The 25,059-nt window shown below is 40.0% G+C and overlaps 1 protein-coding gene across 1 annotated transcript; it reads left to right on the top strand.

The window, feature by feature from the left end:
- LOC128742275 (sialin) lies at positions 1-24,093 on the top strand. Its single transcript, XM_053838582.1, has 4 exons — positions 1-72; positions 10,569-10,774; positions 22,748-23,824; positions 23,896-24,093. The coding sequence occupies exons 1-4, from the start codon at positions 30-32 to the stop codon at positions 24,091-24,093; spliced, it is 1,524 nt and encodes a 507-aa protein (XP_053694557.1). The 5' UTR covers positions 1-29.
- The last annotated feature ends 966 nt before the right edge of the window (positions 24,094-25,059 follow it).

The following is a 25,059-nucleotide window of genomic DNA, read 5'->3' as shown; positions in this document are numbered from 1 at the left end:
AGAGCAATTATTATTGGAACAACGCAGCAATGAGTGATCAAGCAGTGCCCGCCAAGGGCAACATCTTGGGATGTAAGTGTAATTATTTCGAAAAAAGTACAATGTATTCTGGATTATCATGATTGCATTTAGCATACAACACACGGTTTTCACGGTGTAAAATTTAACCTGGGTTCAGCATTTAATCGAAGGCATATGTTACAAGTTTAACATTCAAACTCCCGTAAAGGTCATTTGCGGCCATGCCAAGAGAATTGATGTTGGTGTAGACGTTTATAAGAGAAAAATCAACAAGACTCCTACGAAGAAAATGTTCCACTTTCTTCTAGCCGCAACAAACGAAAGGGGATAGCCATCAGTTATCGTTTCACTAGAATTTTCGGACCAACAGAATCCGATTACACGTTCACTGAGACGAGAATAAAGCCGACAGATGTAAATTTATGCTCGCGTGATGGGCGTGTGAGTAAATATAGAGGAATGACTATTTCTGGAATTTTTGTGTCAAGCGGGAACAGATTGGGAAGGGTTAAATTGTTGCCACTGGGGTACACCCAGATTAGTGAACAATTTGTTAGAAATAACGAGGAAGTAACAGTCGACAAAATATGCATTAACTTGAAAAATATTCAATATTTATTCAGTTGAGCGTACATATTTATCAAAAATTATGAAAGAACATTCGTGTACTTATACATCTCATACTGTATGCAAAAATAATCGACTGGAAACTTGTTGTGGAACCGGTTACATACCCATCTGCAAACACACCGGGAAACTGGTATCCACAAACAGATATTCGATGGTTCAATCAAGCTGCATCCAAGTGAGAATTAAGTCGGCTTGACAACCGATGAACAATTGCTATTGGGATTTGGCAAGCAAGAAATACATTTTCTACGTGATTAATATAGTCCTATTGTAGATAATAATTTTAACTTGCGATCATACTTCATACCTATTACTTCAGACGCAGGAGAAAGAGTGATTTTCACTACAATTGTCCAAACTGCTGGGCTGTATTTTCTTCTTTCACTTTACACCCGCGAATAAAACCGGGGCAATCCGCAAACGCGTTAAGGTAAAACAGATTGAGCGAAAGTGAAAGCTCTGCTCAAGGACAACTATAGCTATATTACCAGCAGCAGCACGGGGACTCCTCCGTCTCTGAGAAAAAGTGAAAGCCTATCCAAAAATTGGCTGCGGCTACGTGCAGGATGTTAGTCGTTTTTCCACTCACACGTGCAAGCGAGCCACGGTGAGAACATAAAACATTGACTCCCTCCCTTGTCTTTTGGATCGCACCTCGCAGCGGTGCAGTGAAATCAAAGTTTTAGGTGAAAAAAACGTCCTATTGATGTTTATTACCTAGCCAGCATTTATGTTTTCTATCATGTGGATGTCGGTTTAACAACAATAATACAGAGATGTTGGATGTGTTTTTATTATTCTACTTATAATTATTAGACGGTCTATTATGAACATTAATGAGCTAAGGAATAAAGCTAAAAACGCTCATAATAAAAATTTCGCTGTTAATGAAAACATTACAGCTATAGTTAAAATAAATCAAAAAATAATAGCTAGTATTTAAACAAAAAATATATTGAACGAATAGGGTCATAAGCAGTGCGTAGACAGTTCTGTGCTGTTATAGCCTAGTAATATTCCAATGTCAAAAAGGGTGTGGCAGTATATTGATATTCAATCTGGCGAGGATCCATAGTGCGTCGATATCTCCCAGTAGTACTTTGCCAAAGCAGATCGTTCTTTATCGTTCTTTCGTCGCATTTCAAGCTTTCCAGTCCTTTCCACGAAGTTGACAAATTTAAAAAGTTTCACCAGGCCGGTATCATTATTGCTGCAAGTTAAGAAGTTAAGAGTCCTGCTGAAACCCCATATGCGTTCCTGTGAATGAACTGTGAACAATTTCAAAAACAAACAAAGGGGGCACTCATGGGGAACCTTCTTTCATCTTTCCTGTGTGTGCTTCTCATGCCAAATATATGAAATAAATTGAATCAAAGAAATCTTCTACCAAACTGTGTTGGTGACAATATGTAGACGATATATTTAACATCCTAACAAACATTTTTGCTGCATAATTGCTTATTAAGCGCTTGATTCCTGAACATTGGCTGTATAACGGTTGAATAATCTACTGTTCAAATAAAATGTTTGTTGGGAAGTTCCGGTTGACTGCTTATTTCTTCTTCAGTTAGGAAGAACTTCTATATACTCAGATATCTTTTTATACGTTCTTTTACGATTTTCGAATTTAAACGGGTTTTTATGACATTTTTTTAATTAACACTGTTTTTTACATTTACATTTTACGCCGGTTTTATAGCGAGTTTTTAAATTCGAGCGGATTTTTCGACGACTTTTGAATTATAACTAGCTTTTTCAGTTATTTTTTAATTAACACGGCTTCTTAGAACATTTTTCAAATAAACGCGGTTTTTTACAACATTTTTCGAATGAACGCGGTTTTATTAAACGGGTTTCTTTTACGCCCCGTGTATCCCCCGTGTAAAAAAAGACTTGAGTGTACTTACTTTACTTTAGTGACGAGGATTATCGATCCTGCGGCGAACGAATTGTGGTCCTCCAGTACTGTTGGTCCTGGGATGCCGTTCTCCTATCTCCTCGAACACCAACTGAACGTGTATCGTTCTCGGTAGCGCACATCGTCGGAAAACCATGTTCTAGCATTATCTAGACACCTAAACAAGAGCACCGAAGTTCCGAAGCACCGAAACTTTTATCGAACGCACGGCTATTCAAATCTCGGCAAATTTTGCTGAATTTTTTAAGCGTGTACCACAGCTCATTTTTTTCTTGATTGAATCGAAAGCCACCCTAAAGTCCACATACAGATGATGAGTCTGCAAGTTGTACTCCCGGAACTTGTCTAGCGCAGGGTAAACATCTGATCCATCGTGGAGCAATCCTTACGAGAACCGGCCTCCGGCGACGGTCTCAGACTACAGAACAGGAAGCGGGAAAGCACCTTATAGGCAGAATTGAACAATGTAATGCCTCGATAGTTTTTATACTCGAGTCTTGTTTTTTTTTTGTTCAAAAATAGGGCAAATGAGGCGATTTAACCACTTCTCCGGCATTTGATCTTCCTCCCAGATCCTGACAATGATCGCTCACAATTCATGCTCCTTCCACCTAGGCTGCTACCGTCATTTTGTTCGTTAGCAGGTTGCCTGCACTATCACTGCACATCACAGGCATTGCAAAATTCCTACACTTAACGGTTTTGTAGAATCTGCGTGTGTCGTTTCAGATGAATCTCTCCTTTGTGCCGACAAGACCGTGCTCCGCATGAGTATGCATCCCCCGGCCAGGTTCTTCTCACCGGCATTCAGCATTGAACCATTGTTACGCTGTCTTCCATTCGTCGTGCCTAGCACCTCTTTCGCAATTTTTGCAATGGTTCCTCCATAATCCATTGATATCCTCCTCCCTTCCTTTCTTCTGTTCTGCGATTCGTTTATCAAGCATTCTTACAACAATAGATCAAAATAATGGTCGCAGTAGTCAAACCTTCCGACAATAAAATCAAGCATTCTGGTGTATTCCGCTGTCACACCGTTTGCCGATCCAGGTCCCCAAAAAAACGTATTGAAGGAAGGGTACCCAAATACACACAAGCACGCAGAAAATTCAATAAGCATAACGCTCACTCAATAGCGATTATAGCAAAAAATAAATGCAGTGCGGATTATACAGCAAACACCCGGGTGATATCACAATAGATTAAACGATACTGGTCGCAGTGATGAGTCCATACAGGAAATAAAATGTACATGGAGCCTTTCCAGCCCAAGTAACAATTCTAAAGCCACTTCGATTTATTTAAATTTTATAAAGGTTTTATTGGGGTATTAATCATTATCTCTGGTTTTATTATGGTATTACGCAATACCAAGAGGATACGAGTCAAAACACACGTATCGCAAGGTATAATAAAGTCAATTTATTGTAGACTAACCTCGAGTTTTTAGTCTAGACCATGAAATCGAGGAGATGCGCTGTGCTATCCCTTGCTATGTATTTGACAGAGGATAACATCGCGCTTCCAAAACTGTCAACGCTTCCAAAAGTGTCAAATTTCAATGCAGTAACCTACACTCTTAAATGATTCTACCTGTAAATTGGTCGGATTTAGTTAAAGTTAGGTTGAAACTACTCAAAATGCCCTTAAAGTGTACAAACTCAGATTTTGAGTAGTTTTTCAACCAAAAAATTGGTAGTAGGAACTTAAAATTGCGTTATTTGTCATAGAGAATAATTCAATTATCGGTAGCAAGTAGCCAAAATTGGTTGAAATTTTTACCCAAAGTTTGAGTTTGTACACTTTAGGGGCATTTTGAGTAGTTTCAACCTAGCTTTAACGAAATCCGACCAATTTACAGGTAGAATCATTTAAGAGTGTAGCGTGAAAAAAAAGAAACAAGCAAAACATCGACTTTCATTGTTCGATGTTGTACTCGCTGCTCTTGTTAATGGAGCATTCCCTTGCTTGAAATGCGGTCAAACATATTTACAGTTACCCCCCGCTAAACCGACACCAAATAATCCGACGGGTCTATAATCCGGATCTCGCTAATCCCGAAATTTGTAATTTGTAATTTGTAATTTATTATCACTAATTTGACGAAAACCTGTCAGCTACATCGCTTTTACTCAAGTCAAGGAAAGTACATTTATAAAACATGGTAAACAAATATTAAATTACAGATTAAAACAAGTATAAAAATAAATATTCCGAATTAAAAAGCATTGTAACAATGCCTTGATTGGAGGTTTCCATTTGAGTCAAGATGTTACTCATTTCAACTAAATGGAAATGGTAAATGGTGCTCCCAATAACTGCGTTCAATTTTACCAGAAGCTCCATTTTTCATCACTCTTCTCAACAGATAAACGTTCTTGCGCTTATTTCTAAAATAAACAAGAATTTAAAAGTATTTTACAGAATAAATTGAGCATTACTTAATACAACACAAATTAATTGTGTATTTACGACGATTTTTTTGGAAATTTCCGGAGTTGTTTGCGTCTGGATGTAAACAACACGACATTTCAGAACCCCACTGACGTTAGTTTGACTGCCAGTTTATCGAGTCAAAATTCGTCAAAATTCGAACCTCTCTGATTATAGCTTGGTTAGCGTAGCTACCAATTACCCCAACTCCCCCTACTTTTCCACTCTTTCCCCTCCATTCCCAAAAATTTTCATTACTTTCCCCTGCCGTCCCTTCATCAATTGTAGAACCACCGTTTCAAAAAATTTCTATTTCTTGTGGTTGCTTACATTAGATGGCTGCACCACGTCTCTTATAAACATATTATAAGTGTGGCGTAGCAATACAATATGACGCACCAATCAAAATTGATATTATTATGGTTGCTTGTCAAACCGCAATAAATCTGTTAGTTTTATAGAGCGTCTTTGCTTTCTAGGCCAATGTTTCAAGTATTTATTTGCTCTTCATCAGGGCAAAACATTTTAAACTAATTTTTGTCAAGTTTGTTTAGGTGAATTTTTTATTGTACATATTAGTCGAACTACAACAGCCCATTCCTGTACACAACACAGTACGATTATGACCATACCGATGACCAAAACGCCATCATTAAAACCAGAAGTTTTATAGAGCTATTGAAATGGTAACACTCTACTATTTTATTTTACTGCTATTATGAAGAATATTGGAATTCAACACAAAAATCACTTTTTTTTGCGAGGCCTAAAATTTTTAGTATTTTGTTTTAGCTCGCAAACAAAAATTCGTCAAAGCAAAGTGTTTTGCAGAAAGAAAGTTATTGTCAATCGGTTTTCCTATCACAGGAAGCTACTAAAAAGATGTTACTAGCAATTGAGATTGACTAACTGAATATATTTATTTTGTTAAAACAACCAGTTTTCGAAAATTGATAATTTCAATGGTGCGTTGATTTCATCCACTTATCATATCAAAATGCACGAAAAAATTTAATGTAAAAGCTTTACTGTCAGAGCATCCTGATCAATACGCGACCATAATAAAATAACCCACACAATATTTAGTGAATTTTGAACATCCTCCGTTGGTTTGTAGAATATAAACCAACGGAGGATGTTCAAAATTCACTAAATATTGTGTGGGTTATTTTATTATGGTCGCGTATTGATCAGGATGCTCTGACAGTAAAGCTTTTACTTTTCTGCTGCCGGATATATTTTCAAGCAGGCGGACTGATCTAGCTCTTTACCAGAGCGAAAACCGAAAATCTTTATTAAATTATGGCGGTGGCTGACAAGCAGCGAAAGCCGGTTTTATTGCTACTTTTAGCAAAGGCTGGTGCTTATAACCTGATTCTTAAAGAGGTTAAAAAAAACCTTCTGAAGAGCTGCTTACATGGTCGGAAGGCAGTTTTATAGCGGTCATCAGGAAGTTCTGGTGGAGCAAATAGTTTTATTAGCGGTTTTATGAAATTGGTCATGAAAACCACTAGAGGAACGTAATAAAACTTAGAATTGTTACTTGGAAGGTTTGGTCATCGATACTCATCGTTTGACTTAAATCTTCAAAGAGGCGCTAGATAGGGACTTCAGATGACCAAAATGAGACGAGTTGAAACTACTTGAAGCTAGCTATAAAACCATAATAATCCTGTTAATAATGTTACAGCAAATTTATTATGGTTGCTTATATTAACACGATAGAACTAGCCGGCTGCGCCACATCGCTTATGAAATTGCTGTGTTTCTACGAGAAGGCGTAGCAATACAATTGCGTACCAATACTAAAATAATCTTATTGTGGTTCCTTGTCAATCGGCAATAAATCTGTTAGTTTCATGGTGTTCATGGTAACATGCTAACCAAACAGTTTTATTGCTGCTATCATGAAGAATACTTTAGCTCAACGCCGCAGACAGTTTTTATTGTCAAACAATTTTTCGCAGAATGCAACTAGAATGATTGATTAATCAAATATATTTATTTTGTTGAACAATTAGTTTTTAAAAATTGAAACATGTTGGTGCCGCTTTAATTTTAGGCACCTGTTCCAATTCTCATGGCTATATATTTTCAAGTTAATAAAGCTGGTTGGCTGATTTGGCTTTTTTACTACAGCAAATTTATTTAAGGAACCAGAATTATGCAAATATGTACTTTCAGCTAGTTTTATATCAGTGATTTTTTGCAGAAAATTATTCTCACCAAATCGATTTCGTGAATCAACGAAATTGGTTTGGTAATGGGCAAGGGTATTTCACTCCTCATCAATTGCTCAACTGCTACATAAGCAAGCCACTTTTGAGTTGTGCTTCATTTCGAATGCCAGTTAGGTCTTAAAAGACAACAGACCTTGCTGTGCTGTTGCGCGGTATCCTCACGATGAGAGCGAAGCAATAATACCTTTCGACTTTCACCAAGTAGGTATATAAGAGAAATATCTCCAAGCAGCTTCCTTGTGTCGTCTGCCTACGTGACTCAAAATACTTTTCGCAATTACTTGATTGTCAATTTTGAATCAAATTCCTTCACTTAGCATCAGACGAAGAGACAAATTACCAAACAATCTTGAAAACCCAAATACGCCTAAAATTAGTAAAACAAAAGGTTGATAATAATTTAGCCCATAGCCATGAAACTCGATTTTTTATTTTTCATTCAAAAATTTTTGACACTTTTGTCCTTACAACTGCACACGCGACCTTATTCATCAGAAAAGAAAACAATCAACCATTGCAGTATTAATAGCATCCGATGTGTTCTTTCTGAAAAATCTTCCCTTTCACATCACGCACCACAGCCGAAAATCGGACACTACCACCAATCAAAGAGTGTGCGCACCGCACCTCCCGAGGTGACGACGACGTCGACGGGAAAATGCTGTTCTCTTTTGCAGTTTTCCACCCTCGCACCGCAAAATTAAGAAGCGGCACTCTTTCACCCCTCGCCGCACGCGCGTCGTGCCGGAGGACGACGACAGACGGGGTGGAAAATCTATCGGCAGCAAGTGGTTTCCCTCCGTTTTGCGTCGGAAAGCGCATCGGATCAGACCCGTCCATCCCGGCGAGCTGACTAACAAAACAAAGGTCAAACAGAGGACGAATTCAATATTTTGCTGGCTGCTAACTGCCAAACCCAGCTGATATAAAAGCGATCGATTGCGTCACACGAACGAATAATCATCAACAACCAAGAGAGTTCACCGCGGTTTGTTTAATTTACTGAAACTCGTCGGGATTGTTGATTGCAAATTTGAACACTTTGCGACACACCGATAATGCATATGTAAATGAGGGTGACGAAAACAATGACAATTTAACGAAATTGTGTACGCAGGTTAAATCACGGAATGTAGAACATTCTGCGTTCCATTTGCAGACGCCATTCGTTTTCAATTTTATTACCGGCTTCAGCAGCTGTCGTTATAACAGTTATAACTATCAATCAATGAACGAATAGTGGTGAATGTGAGTTGTGGAAAGATTTTAGTTTGAAAGGCAATTAGTCATGGTATCACTTGTGTTGTCAGTAGGTGTCGCAACTAGCCGATAAAGTCGGCTTTCACGTCCAACGCAATGGTAGAGAGAGCGCGATAAAGTTCTTTTTGAGCTTACCGGAAGCATGGCAGATAAGGCTTTAGTATACCTTTGAACAATAAGCCCGCTTGGATCAAACTATCGTACACACTAGCTTTCTTTTAAGGTGAAATTAGTCGTCATCGATTCTGCAAATTTAAAAAACAGTTTTTTGGTTTGAAACAACAATTTTGTTCATAAAATTATGTTCAGATTGGCAAGAAAAATGCAGTGAATACATTTCTATAAACACAAGTTCGCTTTTAGGCCCAAAAACTGCTTCCGCAATTGGACTCTCCGACGAAAAGTTGATGACTGCTAGTTTCCCGTTAATCGTTTTATGGACCATGTAAATTGCATCATGGTTTAATAAAACTTTTAGGAGTTCCAACTTTTAGTACGATAACTGGATAACTCTGAGCAAACGAAGCATGATTGATAACTCCTTTCTCCAACCGAACATACCGAACTAATGCATAACTCATTACGCATTAATTTTCTGCATAAATAATCCGCGATGCTAGTTGCATCGCGCATGTTCAGCTGTCAATTGGATAAACTCGTGGCGGAAGTACCTGTCGTTTTGGTACCACTGGTAACTGCATCATCGTAAGGTGAAGGTACTAATAAGTTTATATTCACCAAACAACTTCCCGTTAACGAGCTTTACCAATGATTGAGCTAAAAGTTTCCATTTGTTATTAGGAATTGCTTATTCAAAAGTGTCTGCTAATTGACAAGAGGACTTGTTTAGAGGATAAGATTGAACATAGCAGCCAACAGTAATCACCTCGGTAACGTGGTATCAATTGACATCCACTATCCAGGCCAGACGGAAACTTGTACCTATTCGTCATCGGTTTTGGTTCGATGAACAATTTCCACTGCTATTGTGTTTGTTTACCTCGTTCATCGCACGGTATTCGCTATTCTGGTCAACTGCAGCTCTATCGCCGCCGCCAAATGTTTTACATCCAACGAACAACGTACAGTATTATCGTGCGCGATAGGGTGTGTATAAGTCAAATGTTTACTTTATTGAAAATGTCATTTTCGATTCCAGATTCCTTTTTTCGATAAAAGCAATTATGTTGGAAACAGCAACGATCCACAAACAATTACTCTGGAGGAATCTTGACTAGATCTAGAAATAATATAACGAGTGTTTAAGCCAAATTTTGAATACAAGAGGATATGAAAGCAATTCATAAAAGATAACCAACGTTTTTTGGAAATATTATATACCTTTTTGGGCATGCGTCGATTTTGGTACTGACAAATTTTCATAATCAAATTTCTATTAAAACTAATAATTTTATTCCCAAAAAATACAAATAGGCCATTTTTTCTGTTAGTCAGAACCGCTGCATCTTTGAGTATTGCAAATTGTTTCTGTGAGTATTGTAACTTTCATAGGGTTTTGAAAATTGTAATTTTTCAATTTACTTGTGGTGTGTGAGGAAATTATACATAGTTGTAGAAGGTAAAACGAATTGATTGCTTTAATGTTTGCATTCCAACACTTGACCAAGAAAACAATTGCTAACCCTTTGCTCCGAGGATGAACGCATAGAGTCTCGAAACGTCAGTCGAAAACCACGAATAAAGTATTCGTAACAAATCCGAGAAGTCACATCTTTTAAATAAAGATAATTGATATAGTTGAAATTATTTGATTAAAAAACGTGAATGAAAAGTCACTATTCATACCGTACGTTTATATAACTAAATTTGTTGGCTTTACGTATTAATTCCAATCTCCCCTCGTACTTTTGGCATCCCACTTAATTTGTTATTCAAAGCAAAACAAAGACCAAAATTAATTACACCATTAGTATGGTGCACTTTTCGCACCTCTTTCTCCGTCCATTCGCTAGTATGGCCATTTAACTCATAGGCCCATCACCATTTGAACCCACCACGTTACGACCATCCGCTTCATCCGTTTCTCTAATCTTGCTTCTTTCCAGCGCTGGTCCCGGCCCGGTACATCCTCGCGGTGCTCGGTTCCATCGCTATGGCCATCATCTACGGGTTGAAGGTGAATCTGAGCGTGGCGATGGTCGCCATGTTGAATCACTCGGCCCTGGCCCACAACGCACCGCTCCACGCGGTGGCCGAATCGCACACCGCCGAACCGGTCTGCCAGGGAAGCAACTCAACCGAAGCAGTCGAGGTAAGCGCACTGTTACAGGCTAGATCGCGCTTGCACATTGCGCAAGTGCAAATGCAAAAAAAAAACATTCCGGGCGAAGAAATTTATGACAGATGCAAATGCAACTAGACACACACTCGCGCGCGGTAACAAAACCGGATTAAGCCGCGAAGGGGGTCCACGATTAAGCGGTGATATTACATACGTTTAAAGCAGTGGTATAGCGAGTCTTGAGAAAGGTAATTGCGCTTTCGAGATAGATGACAACATGGTGCTGGAACCGAGCGGGTATTGCAGTTCGGATGTGAAACTAATTAAATTTATCGATGTGTTTCCAAGATTGTGTCGCTTGTCACAGGTCATCAACCTTGTGCTAGATTGTCTTTAAAACTAAAAACATACTACTAATTATGGAGCATTTTCTTCCTATCATAAACATTAACGAGTTTTACTCGCTTCTGTGTTAAAAATATAAAGTTGACAATTTTGTTTGAATGTTGCAACAGCAATTGAAATGAAAATTTTCTTGGAATTGTACAACTTAACTCAAAGTTTTACGCCTTCTGATTCATCTGAGTGGCATTAAATTACTCATTACAACCACAAGTCTTACAACTGTGAAGAAGGAGTTGTTCGGGTGACTTAAATATTACCTATTTATCTAATCGTAGAGGAAACATTATTATTCGAAAGCTAAAACTGTCATATAAATAAATACTAGATAATTGTACAGATTGCATTACGGGCTTACTGATACTGCAAATCCTTCCATTGCCAAGTGAAAGCAGCAGTTGTACCTAGGGAAGTTTATATATGGTATGGGAGGGTATTTTCAGCCCATTAAGCGGTAGCCTAAACAATATTCAGGAATTACGTTGAAACTATATTCATTCGAGACAAGATTTTTATACCAGTTGATAGAATAATATTTACTGAATATCGACGTGTATCTTGGTCTTAATGAAACGCTAGAGGTGGGCAAAACGGCTCTTTTGTGTGAACCGTCATTTGCTACCACGAACCGATTCAAATGAGCGGCTCATGGTTCACGGTTCGTCTATCCGCCAGGTTGACAGTTCGGTTAATTGCGATTCACGAACCAAGCTTCGTGCTACTTTCGGTAACCTTCGGGTAGGTTTGTAGAACCGTCGTTCTTTTTCAGGAGCCGTTCTTTGGAACGCTCTTCCTGTGAACCGGTTCATTAGAACGGCTCGTGAGCTGTTCGCCCATCCCTAAACGCTACTGAATTTGAGTTATAGTCGCGAAAAATGATGAAGTCGTTGCGGCTAAATTGGGCCCATTTTTTATAGAGGTGTTTTTTAAATCCGACCGGCCGAAATAACCTGCACAGGGATTAGATGCTTTTCAAAAACAGATCAAAACAGAGACCGATGGATAACGTGTCGGTATTGCCTAGATACCGGCTCATTGAAGATAACTAGTTTTGCAGTGACAACAGCTTGCTGCTGGCGCTAGTGTATCATTGCATCGTGCATATACATTAGCACCAGAAGCAAGTGGGTGTCACTCAAATACTAGCTGTGTCAACACGATATAAGAGTTTCAGGCGCAACTGCATCACATCTTGGTAGTAGCGTAAATAAAACACCGTATGCTGAATTAAAAGCAAAATGCTGCAGATTGCTAGTGAATGAAAATTGATGTATATTTTCATATCAGAGGGGAATTTTTGTGTTCTTCTGTGATGAAAAGAAGTAGAATTGTTCTGTGAGATCATATTCACAGCTGTTTGGTTGCTAGAATAAGAAAAACGTGATCATAATTGTGTGTTTTCCAAACCATCATCAAGAGTGGATACGCGTAAACGATTGCTGCTGGTTTTTTCAGCCCGTTACGTGCCAATGGAAAAACAGTGGTTTTGATGTTTATTGAATAAAATTTAGCAAATTACTTACATTTGTATGAAAATAGTTATAACACATTAAAGCTTATGAGTGCTACATTCGTTTCAGTATTGTTATATTGCGGCAAAGTTTTTATTTGGGAAAGCGCAGCAGAAAAAGGTAATGTTTGCCGAATTTAGTAGCGTGCTGAAAATACCCTCCCGTACCCTAGCATCAAATCCCAAGATAACGAATAAAAGCACTTTTATTGGCAAAATTCAATTGTATTCCATTTTTGGGCAAAATTCAAATGGTTTTTAAACTTTCGCTATATTTCCTACTGAATGATTTTGGCATTTTGATTTTTGACATCAAAGTAAAATTGGAGGTAAAATCTCATTTCTTTGAGTATTTTAATCTGATAACAAAAAGCTATCAGAATGGGTCAAATTTGTCGAATATAGAAAACCTTATACCTGGATTCACCCTAATAGAAATACCTGTTCTCAGATGATGGACTTTTCGGATACATAGTAGTAAGCAGGATTCGCCCTCGATTGTTCAATGTATTCAAACAGAAAATAACAAGGAAGATATATTGAACATTCGGCGGTTATCGGTGGAAGGTGTTGCTGCAGAAAACTATCGGAAAGTTGATGAGCAGGTCTACTTCGAATTAGTAGTTTAACAGCGAGTGTTAGCGAGTGACTGACGAGAAGAAACGAGTCCGAGCTCACATAGTTGCAGCAACTATGACACGACAGAGCAAAGAAAGATACTGAGATGCTTCACTGGTGTATGAAATGTCAGCATCGGGAACGTGTACTTGGTGAGGCGGAGAATTTCGGCGATGAGCACGATACGAGAAGCTCCTTTAAAACGATCAACGCAATCAAGAACCAGACCGCGCCATCTCCTGTTATGCGCAATGACATGGAAGGAAAGATCGGAGGTGGCCAGGAGTTGCAAACAATATTTCTATGTAGGACTGCTGAGTGGCGAACAAGGCTGTACAGAACAGAAGATGATGGTTGGTCAAGCTGTAGAATCCTCAGCTTTGGACGAGGTCAAAAATGCAGCTAAAGAGCTGGAAGACGGCAAAGCAGCTGGAAAGGACACCATTCTCGCCGAACATTCGAAAGACAGGAGCAAACGGCTATATTGTGCAACACATCAGGTTATACCAAAGGTATTGAACTACTACGAAAGTCTCATATGTCCAATTTACAAAGAGTGCTATCGACTCCAATGCAGCAACTATCGGGGCTCAGCTCTATATAACAATTTTTCACCAACATAATGTTTCGTAGAATGAAGCTATTGCAGAAAACCTTTGTTGGCGAATACCAGTGTAGTTATTAAAAGAAACGCTCCACAAAGGACCAAATGTTCATGGACGACAGATCCCCGGTAAACTCCGAGAGTAACTTGTACTCACCATTTCTTTATAGACTTCAAGACGGACTACGATTCAGTTAAACAAAATAAACTGTGGCGGATTATGCTGTGGTTGGTGAAGTTTGGAAACCACCGTAGTAGTTTAGTTAGCTGGCCACGTCGCAAGAATGTCGTACGACCCCACTGACACTAGGAATAGAGAGGCCCAATGTGCTAAATGGCTCGACCAGCTTGAAGCCGAATTGTGTGTGTCGAGACGCTCAACAAATTGGCAACGAGTAGCCCAGGACCGAATACAATGGAGAGAAATTCTACGGCAAGAGTCACCCCGGCTCTCTGCTGGTAGGGAGAAGAAGATACTTTTGAAGTGGTCGACAAATTTGTTTATCTTGATACGTTCGTGACATGTGACAACGATGTGAGCCGTAAGGTAGAAATGCGGATAGTGGCTACCAATAAAGCCTTTTAGCCAGCCGAGATACCCTAGCCTGCAACTCCGTACGAAACTCGCGGTCTATAAGACGCTCTTCCGGTGATGCTCTACGGTCATGAAGCGTGAACGTTGACAGAGAGCGACCGAAAAGCTCTTGGTGCTTTTGAGCGTAAGATCCTGCGATCTATTTTTGGTGGCAAATTAGAAGGAGTGTAAGGCAGGCGCGCAATCACGAAATATTTCAAGTAGAGTAGGGCGGGGCATAAGTGTGATGTTTGAAGTTGTCATCAATTTTCATGAGATATAAAGAAGCACAAAATAAAATATATTTTCTATTGATGCAATAACTCAATACGTTCACATTCAACTATAAATCATCTGATGTAATAGTGTTATGCAAAATAAATTCTTCATTTTTGCCGCTAGTGCCGCTAGTGGGGCAAAAGTGCGATGCTTAAATCCATGAAATTGGCACGCAGTAGCTCACAAAACCATAATATCTTCAATTTGCGATATGTTTCGGTAAGGAATATTCTCAATTTGCACCTGTCCTATTTTTCGATGCCATACTGCAGCCTTCGTCAGATCGAAACCGTGCCAAACGCTTTTTTTTTTGTTTCACCAGCGGATAGATACTGGTTTCTTTCGGCCAGCATCTGTAGAGCTCAAGGTTTTCTGCAGATCTGCCATTTATAGTATCTGAAATATAGGGCCTAAAACTGTATATAATTACCTATGCATTTTTGCCTCGTCCATGAATCGCACTTTTGCCCCGCTAGGCGCTTGACGGAGTTTGATCAAATTACGCAAAAGCGAAACAAATTTTTTAAATTCTTCTCACCGCATTTTCAAAACAGGAGATGTGTGAGTGCCGTAAAACGAAATATTACATCGAAGCCAATCTAAAACAACATTTCCACATAAATCAGCAACCATGCTTTGTAAACAACAAATGTTAACGATAGATTTAAATTATCAAAATAGTCACCCATCCACGCCAATGTAGTCAATTTACTCGGAATCTGTTCTGATAAATCATTGAATCGCACTTTTATCCCCATCGCACTTTTGCCCCTCCTTACTGTATCTTAAGAAGCGGATATTTTGAAGGAGATTAAAGTACGGCAGGCAACTGTGGGCTGGTCACGTAGTAAGCGGATGAGCGACCACAAAAACAATGTCGTGTCGGAAATTTTCAAACGGCATAAGGAAACATTGACGACGATTCGGAAGCCTCAAGCTAATATCGGAGTGGAACTGTCGACCAAGTTCAACGGGTGTCTTCTGATGGACAATAAAAGTTTTGTCAAGGCTGACTTCGGGCAGATGCCAGGTCAAAAATTTTACTTGGCAACGGCTCGGAGGGATGCTTCATGCAAATTTAAATTTGTTTTTGCCGACAAATTTGCACAAAAATGTATGAATTGGCAGGGCATTTGCAACTGTGGCAGAAAAACGAAAGTTTTCGTTACAAATAAGACAATGACGTCGGAACTGTACCAAAAGGAGTGTCTCCAAAAACGAATTTTGCCGTTCATTCGATCCCACCACCATCCTGTGCTGTTTTGGCCAGATTTGGCAAGCTGTCATTACAGCAAAGTCGCTCAAGAATGGTATGCAGAGAAAGGGGTCCAATTTGTTCCGAAAGACCTTAACCCACCCAAATGCGCCCAGTTCCGCCCTATTGAGGAATACAATCATGAAGAGGAGACTCAAGGCAAAGGGAAAAGTTGTCAAAGACATTAACCAGGTGAAGACATAATTTTATCCGTATTTTTTATATTTTTTATAATATAAGCAACCGTAACAAACAAACAGTTTTACTGGGGTTTAATAGCAAGCTATTAGGTTCTTAGCATTCATGTTGGTATTGAATAATGCCATAATAAAACGACAGGTAATGGTTAATTCGGATAGATTGTAAGGTTCACTTGGTCTCTCATGCCTACGGTTCAACGGCTTAGGCAATAGTGGGACGGCCGATGGCGATGAGTTAGAATTTGACAAATTTGTCTAGCCCTATCTGACTGGCGGCATCAGCCATAAATTTCAAAGGCATATTATCGGTGGAAGTCGTGTTTATATGAGTTTCACAAGCAGTTGTGGTCGAACAGATTAAACTTCCGAACGAAGTACGATCTGTACAAGACGCGTATTAGACCAGTTGTTCACTACGTGCATGAAATGGAGACAATCCTTAAGGAAGGCCAATGGATGCTCGGAGTTTTCGAGAGACCGGTGATGAGAACTATATTCGGAGGTGGTGTAACCTTCGTTTACATATTTTTTTATAAAATTAACTCTGCCAATTTAACATGCTTTTTTCAATCTGCTCATAATTCCCAATCCAAATTTCCTAAGTCCATCTCTGAGCAAGCTGTCGACTGTGTGATTGATAGCGCTCCAAACCTTCGGGTGGAGCGGTCACTCACGCGGGTAAGCTTGTTCGGGCATATCTAAAACAACCTGAGTAGGCTGTCTACTGAGTGGGTGATAACCCTCCAAGTCTCTCGCTTTGCGAGGGGCGGACGGGTCACTCACTTAGGAAAGCTCTCTCGGGCATAGTTCAACAGGTTTGAATTAGCAGTCATCGAGGTGAGTGATATCCCTCCAAGTCTGTCGCAGTGCGACCGGGACGGACGGATCACTCACTTCGGATAGCTCTCTCAATTATCTGCCAGAGAAACGGTGATGCGATCGACTGGGTGAGTTATATCCCTCCACGTCTGGCGTCTCTCGTCTGGGACGGAGCGGTAACTCTCTCGGGAAGGCCTTTTCGAATACAACCAGAAGATTCCTCTGTAAGTGGGATAACCCTCCACGTCCCCGATAGACGGAGGGGTCCCCCCCCACAGGGTTGCCCACAGATACCATGAGAAACACAACCAAGGTATTCAGAGCCATAGGGTATTATACAGTAAATAATGGTTGCCAGGACAAAAGATTGTTAAAAATTGAAAAACTTTTAAAGATTCAATTTTTAACTGACCGAACTTATAAAAGGGTTCAGGCTCGATGAACATATCATTTGATGTTTGGAAAAGTAAACGACAATAGGGCGCGAGAATCGTTTTGTCCGTTACTATTTTAAAAATATATTTATATCGATTTGATTATTGTCGGTGAGATAAAAAGGAAGATTTTGTCGTGTGTTGTGTAAAGTTAAAAGGACTAAACTAGGTAATTGTCAAGTGGTTAAAAAAGTGTATTGTGGAAAGTAAAAAGTCTATTGTAAAATCTATTGTTTATTCTAGTGTTAAGCTATAAAAACACAGAAAGAGCTAAAAGCGAACAATTTACAAACACGTAACGAAGAAACAAACGTGGATAAAAAGAATTATAAAAATAATAGTGCCGATATACAAGGAAGAAAAAAAAGGTAAAAATAGTTTTAAGCAAATTATAAAATGTGCAAAAGTAAACTAAGGCTGGTGTAGGAAAAACTAAGGCTGGTGTGTGAAAAAGGCTAATATCCCTCGAAAAGGTCCTCGAGGGGCCTTTTATTCTTGGACTATTTCACAGGCGCAGAACATCAGCGCTAGCAACTGTACCCAGTGAGCCTGCGTGCCCGTCAGCATTCGGCGCAGAGCGAGTGAATCGGTGTTCTTGGCCGTTGGATCGTTTGGTACAGGCCGAGTCGCAATACCATCCGGTGTCTACTGTTGACAGTATCCGCCGCAAAAGCCTCCCTGCGGCTAATTCAACATATCTGCAATTCGAACACCCTTGCGTTGTGTAACGTAGCTGTTGATACACTCATTGCGGGACGAGAACAATACCCCGTACCATCAAGCTACGGTAGCCGAGGCCACTTTGACCACATTAACATCAAAATTGCCGTGTGTGGAAAAACCGTCGTCGGTGTTGAGAGGAGAAGGTCGTTCCACCAGCCTTAGATAAGCAAGTAACCTAGATTTAAGCCAAAATTGTCGGGAGAGGGCAAATAAACCTGTAAATTGTATACATAATCTAGAGTTTTACCAACAGCGTCACCGTCCTCTAATTTTATCTTCACCTTGATTGTAAATTTCGTTTGCGAGCTCGAAAGGAGTTTCAGTCCTGGTCGTTTATTTTTCTCCTGAGGTGTGACCCGAATATAAACTCGATCATTGTGTTTCTGGTAGCATTATTCATCGTGATATTATCCTAATTGTTGGTTGATTTCCATCGGTTTCTGTTTGCGACGGAAACACTCATTGTATTTGGCAAGTGCCGCAACGCACACCCGTTTCTATCCGTTTTAGCACCATTACCCTTCCCTTCCCTTCCCGCTGAGCAGTTTGTAGGGTTACAGTGGTTAGGAGAACGAGAACGAAGGCGGATGATGAACCATGAACTCGCGCGGCTCTGCGGTGAACCAAATATTCACAAGGCGGCTAAAGCTGGATAAATACGGGGAGCAAGAATCCCGGACAATTACTCTACGAAGACAGTATTTGCTTTAAATCTGGTAGGAACAAGATGCACAGGAGCAGGGGCCTTGAAAAGGGATCGCAAGTTGAATGTGACTGCCGTGAATGCGAACTTTCCGCATTCAAACTCCGCTTTTTGAACGATCATTTGACTGTTTTTTGAATCCAGTCAATCTGCCGCTTGTGCTGCTGCCGTCTTACAATTCATGCGGCATCTCAGCAAAAGCAAACAGTCGATCTCCCGTTTTGCTTTGCGCTTTGAGAATATAAACTGCAAACTGACTGGAAGCATACGGTGACGTATTTTTTCGTTTCTCTTTTTGTTTCCAAATCGGCTGCTCACAGTAATAGTTTGTCACCCGGACATCGGTCCGACGCAAGCAAAATATTCGTTTGTATTGGACGGAGTCCGACCGACTTCTTCCATGCACATGTAGTGGTTGTTTTTTTGTAGTATTGAATCATACGATTGTGCGGTTGCTTTTCGTTAGCGTGGTGACTGCCAGTCATTTGACTGTTTTGCAGTCATTCGCTGCTCCAAACGGTAAAGGCAACTTGATCGAAACGAAAATGTTAAAAAGCTTAAGAACGCGTTCGTTCTACTGCGTGCAATCGGCGTTTGACTGAGCAAACTGCCAGTTGTGTTATGCATAGCGTTCGTACTCCACCACTAAACGGACGGTGTGAACTTGAATGCGCGTTAGTGTTACTGCGGTAGAAAAAAAGGATCGGTCGAAGCCCTGCACAGGAGTACGTCGAGCAAGATGGCTAAAGTAATTGGAGAGAGATCTGGAAGCGAGTGCGTGGTGTTCAATGAATTAGAGAGCAGCACGCAACAACCGAGTGAATTGGAGGAATTAAGTCAAGTGTTAAACAGTGAGCAGATTAAATTATAATAATTCTTACCATAACCCGTCATCCAAACTTTTCTCGAATACGGCCCATTATACTTTTCTTTCAGTTGATTTTCCTCTTCTTTGATAGGCAATCTCCATTTTAGCCTAAACTGCTCTTTATCGCTTGCTGCTGCACCACAGACAAACAGACAAGACTCTTGCGTTAACTCCATCATCCACGCAAAAATTACTCATTTCTTAAGAAACCATGTTTCGCAAAATGGTCACACAGCAGCGTTCGAGTGTTGAGTGATGATGGTAAGGCGATGTTTTCTAAAGGATTTTTTTCTATGTCGGTTCATCCTTGGTTCCACCTTTCTTCTTCAGCTTGCCCTTCACAATAGACTAGCATTCCTTAATCAGCCTTACCTCTCTTCCCGTGACGCTTTTGCCGTTGTACCATAGTTTGGATGAATTTGAATAATGACAGCTTGCCATATCTAGCTATAAAAGGCAGTCAACCGCATGTTGCTTCAGTAAATGAAGCAACTAAAGGTTCAGCTTTTGAAAATTAACTAGTTCATGGCATCTCCTAGAAGTCAAATGAGAAATCGAGTGCTTTACAAGCTTTATGACCGCGGCTCTACATGAACATTCTGCATGCTATATGCAATTCAACATCGCTCTTAAGGGGGTGATCCGATGAGCGAGCATAGAACCGAAACGAGCGAGCGGAAAGTGCTGCGGACGGTTGACGGAGTACAAACTGAAAGTGAAGGGTGGCGAAGTCATATGAAATACGAGCGATAGGCAGCCGGATACGTCGTAAGGATACCGGATGACAGTGCGACGAAAGCAGTTTTCTTCAGCAACCCCGCCCTCACAAGGAACAGAAAGGCTCAATGTACAAGATGGCTCGACCAGGTCGAAAGTGATTTGCGGCTTCTGAGGCGCCTGGCAAACTGACGACGATTGGCTCAAATCGAGTAGAATGGAGACGAGTACCTAAAACAGCACGAGCCAGGTTCTACGCTGTTGACGATGAAAACAACGACTGGTTCGAACAAGAGTTTGTCCCAAAACGACCTTGCAGTTTCATCATCAATAACGACGTAATCGTATTCCATCAGGAAATTCCTGTAAATCTTCCTTGAGCGTTTCTTTGCCTTCCGATGTTCGCGTTACAGTTGAGTACAACTTATACCTTGAAACATATCAACTCAATGCTTTGCTTCTTTGCTTTCTGGATTGCGAAACTCCTTCTATTTTCTCCTTTCCTCTCCTCTCCTTTTTTTCCTTTCTTCTAGTTTCTCAAAGACATCTTCCGGTTCCAATTGAAAAGAATCACCTCGTTCGAACAATTTTTAGAATCAGCTGCCTTTGGGTTTCTTCCAATACCGGGTTTCCAATCGATGATCAAATGTTTCCCAAATCATTCCAGGATATCACACATTGTGAATTTGGGATTACTCAACCGTTCAGCTTGAACGCGGTGCGGTTATGTTATGTTGTAAACTTAACCTGACAGCAAATGAACGCCGTGAATCTGTGCATTCTTAACTTAATTAATTTTAAAAAGTTTTCCATATAAAATAATTGACGCATTTTTCGTGTAACATTCTGGATTTTTCGTGTTCAACCTTAAATGATTTAAGTCAAAGCTATTTTTCTTCAAAATATTTTATATCCGCGCGCAAAATGTTCAAAACATTTAGTTTTATTTGCCCGGTGATGAATATGGTTTCCTCGAAAAGCCACTTTCAATTTTTTTACAACAAATACCTAATTATAAAAAAATAGAGTTTTTATTCTCCTGACAGTGAAAGCTCCATAAACTCGCTTTCCACTCTTAGCTCACACATTATTTACTGCCACTAAGCTCAGGTCAGTTACCTACTTTCTTAAAAATGCAAAAATGAGAATACGGCGTCTTTGATATTGCATGTTTACTTCGTTATCACTGAGTTATAGATTTCATGTACGTTGGATGAAATACTAAATGCAAATTGCCAGTTAGGTATATGAGCAGGTTAATGGCGGCAGTTAATAATAGTAGAATGGTGATAGATTTATTTCTTACCGATCCATAAGTATATGGCGGTATCAATGGCAGACAATTAACGTTCAGAAATAATTGCACATGCAAGTTAGGTGATTTGATGTGTACTCGATTAACTCCAAATCAATAGCTTTAAATTTAAAAATCTGCACCACTGCATAGTACAATGCACCCTGCTATCGAGACAATGAGAATTTAATTCGGTCTTGCACTTGACGTTTTCCGCGTTTTCCTGTTACCTCAGATGGAATGCATTTAAATTTAGAACCAATGAAACCAAAAGCCATCCTGCCCGATCAATCAACTCCCGCTCATACCAATAAGAAATGTGTGTGTTCTTGATAGTCTGTTCTCTTCCGTCAAACTACATAAACGCTTCGAGGACGTGGATCGTCATCGTCTCCCCCTGTTTCATCAAACGATAGCATACCAGCTGCTGCCGATTAGACTTTGCACCATCTCATCTCGCACACTTGCTAGCCGACGCATGACTGCCACCGAAAGTGAAACCAATTGAGATCAGCCAACAACTGGCGAGTGGAAATTTGATTGGACAAAGAATTTATTTTTAATTAAGACAAACCGACCGGTTGCGTTCCTATCGATAGCAAACCAGTAAGTCAGTGGTCGAAATTGGCGAATAGTTTTGACGAGGGACTAACCGGTGTGCGGATCCATCCCACTAGGGGTCAACAATTGATGTCAATTGAACGGCCACAATATGTGTATGTTTCCGATTCCCCAGCCACAATTTTGATGGTCAATTTAATGTCAAAGGCGATTACTTTGAGTGGTATACATTGTATCAAAAAAATATATTTCTATCTCTAATTTATCAATTGCAGATGTCTTTCAATCGAAGAGACTGAAAACAATATTATACCATTCATTTTTATATTTTATATTTTTATACCTTTAAAGTTTAAACACACAAACTTTTATCAAAAGCCCAATTCAAAGAACTTCAATTGTTGATTTAACAGAAATTCTGTACCTTTTCCCTATTCCACAGGACGGACCATTCACCTGGAGCGAACCGCTGCAGGGAACCATCTTGAGCTGCTACTTCTGGGGTTACTTTGTGTCGCAGATTCCCGGAGCCCGCATCGCCGAAAGTTTCTCCGCCAAATGGGTGATGTTCTTTTCGGTTTTCATCAACGTTGTGTGCACTCTTCTGACCCCGGTTGCCGCCGAGCTGCATTGGGGTGCCATGGTGGCCATGCGTATTGGAGAAGGCATCGGTGGAGGTGTCACTTTCCCAGCGATGCACGTCATGCTGGCCTCGTGGGCTCCTCCCAATGAACGCTCGGTGATGTCTGCAATCGTATATGCGGGAACCGCTCTGGGTACGGTCATTTCCATGTTGATGGCAGGTGTCCTAGCCGGCAGCTTGGGATGGGAGTCGGTGTTCTACGTGATGGGAGGTCTCAGTTGCCTGTGGATTATACTGTGGATTTGGCTAGTTCAGGATAACCCCAACAAACAGGCTCTAATTAGTCAGGATGAAAGAAATTTGATTACCTCATCATTGGGATCGGAAGGTGATTCAGGTCACAGTGGACCGAAGCCAGCTGTACCTTGGAAGAAAGTGTTCACATCAGGCCCATTCTACGGCATTCTTATTGCTCACGCCTGTAACAACTGGGGCTGGTACATGTTGCTTATCGAACTTCCATTCTACATGAAACAGGTGCTGCAATTTAACATTAAAGAAAACGCTGTCGTCACTGCTATTCCATTCCTCACAATGTGGTTCTTCAGTATGGCACTTAGTAAAACTCTAGATGCTCTTCGTGCGCGTGGAAAGATCAACACAACAATCGCTCGTAAAACAGCTACACTAATTGCATCTGTTGTACCGATGTGTTGCCTACTGGCTCTTTGTTATATTGGATGCCAACGAGGTTTGGCCGTCGCATTGATGACCATAGGCATCACCTCTATTGGAGGCATGTTCTGCGGTTTCTTGTCTAATCATATCGACATTGCACCAAACTATGCTGGAACATTAATGGCCATCACTAACACGGCAGCAACGCTCCCTGGTATAACCGTTCCCATTTTCGTTGGACAGATCACGCACGGAAACGTAAGCATCTTTGATGATAATGTGATTAAACTTGTAATTCTTTACATTTCTCTCCCATTTATCTTTTCTAGCAAACCATTGAAGCCTGGCGTGTGATCTTTTTCGTGACCATCGGACTCTACGTTATTGAAATTCTGGGCTATACCTTCCTAGGTTCAGGAGAGGAACAATCATGGAATAAAGGAGACAAGTCCAAAAACGGCGAAGTTGAAGCGACTCCACTAAACACTAAGGAATCAAAGCCGAATTACACCAATCAGGGAGAATAAGTGTGATTGTTGTAGGTCGATGATGGAGTCGATGGAGAGAGATACAGCAAGAGTCAGCTAAGATGCACTTTAATGTCAAGTGAAAGTTTAAAGAGAACCCTTGTTTCTTATTCGAGATTTTAGTTTCGTCCTGCTGCTGTAGTAGACACGAACCATCAAATTAGAATTACTTTACTTTTACGTAGGTACTTATTAGTAGGATACTTAATATAATATAGGCATTCAGATTTTAATATGTTCACTGCTGAGTCGTGTGGAACATTATTATAGACTATATCGAATTTATAATCCTTATCGAGTTTCGTTTTACTTAATAACCTCATCAAGAAAACAATACCGCCGATCTAAACTTAACACTGCTTTATTAACGAAAGGTGGATTTTAATTTGACTACACAAAAAGAAGCTTATGAAGGAACAACAATCTGTACTTATTCAGGAATCATTCAGCAAGACTTTCCCGCAGAATACACCGCAAGCATTTAGTCTACGACAATGATTATTATCAATAATAGGTATTTAGATGTTATAAAGCCAGAAATGTGCAAAGGATAATCCAAAACGCTTGATACTCAACAACTACAGCAAAAACGACCCAGACTAATCGAACGATTCTATGCAGCAAAGTACCTTAAACTCTAGGTTTTGTGGTTAGCGAAAACATTCTTCAGGTATTCGGACAATTCAGTGAGAAATTCCCAAAATTGATATACTTTGTGGAAGATATGAACGTTATCTTAATCGTGAAATCTCCAACGTAAAACTTCAAACAGAATTATACAGTTATGTAAATGTCAAAACGCAGAGAACTATAGATAAAATATATGCTATCAATAAAAAAAATATGAAAACGAATGAAACAATATTTACCCTATCAATCGTTACGATGAGGTCCCAACAATGCAAATTTGAATCTAGCTTTCCGTTTTAATTTTATTTTATTACTAGCTGACCTGACAAACTTCGT

The sequence above is a fragment of the Sabethes cyaneus genome, chromosome 3 (genome assembly GCF_943734655.1).
Source record: "Sabethes cyaneus chromosome 3, idSabCyanKW18_F2, whole genome shotgun sequence".
NCBI classification, from domain to species: Eukaryota; Metazoa; Arthropoda; class Insecta; order Diptera; family Culicidae; genus Sabethes; species Sabethes cyaneus.
This window is presented reverse-complemented; position numbering and strand designations above follow the sequence as displayed.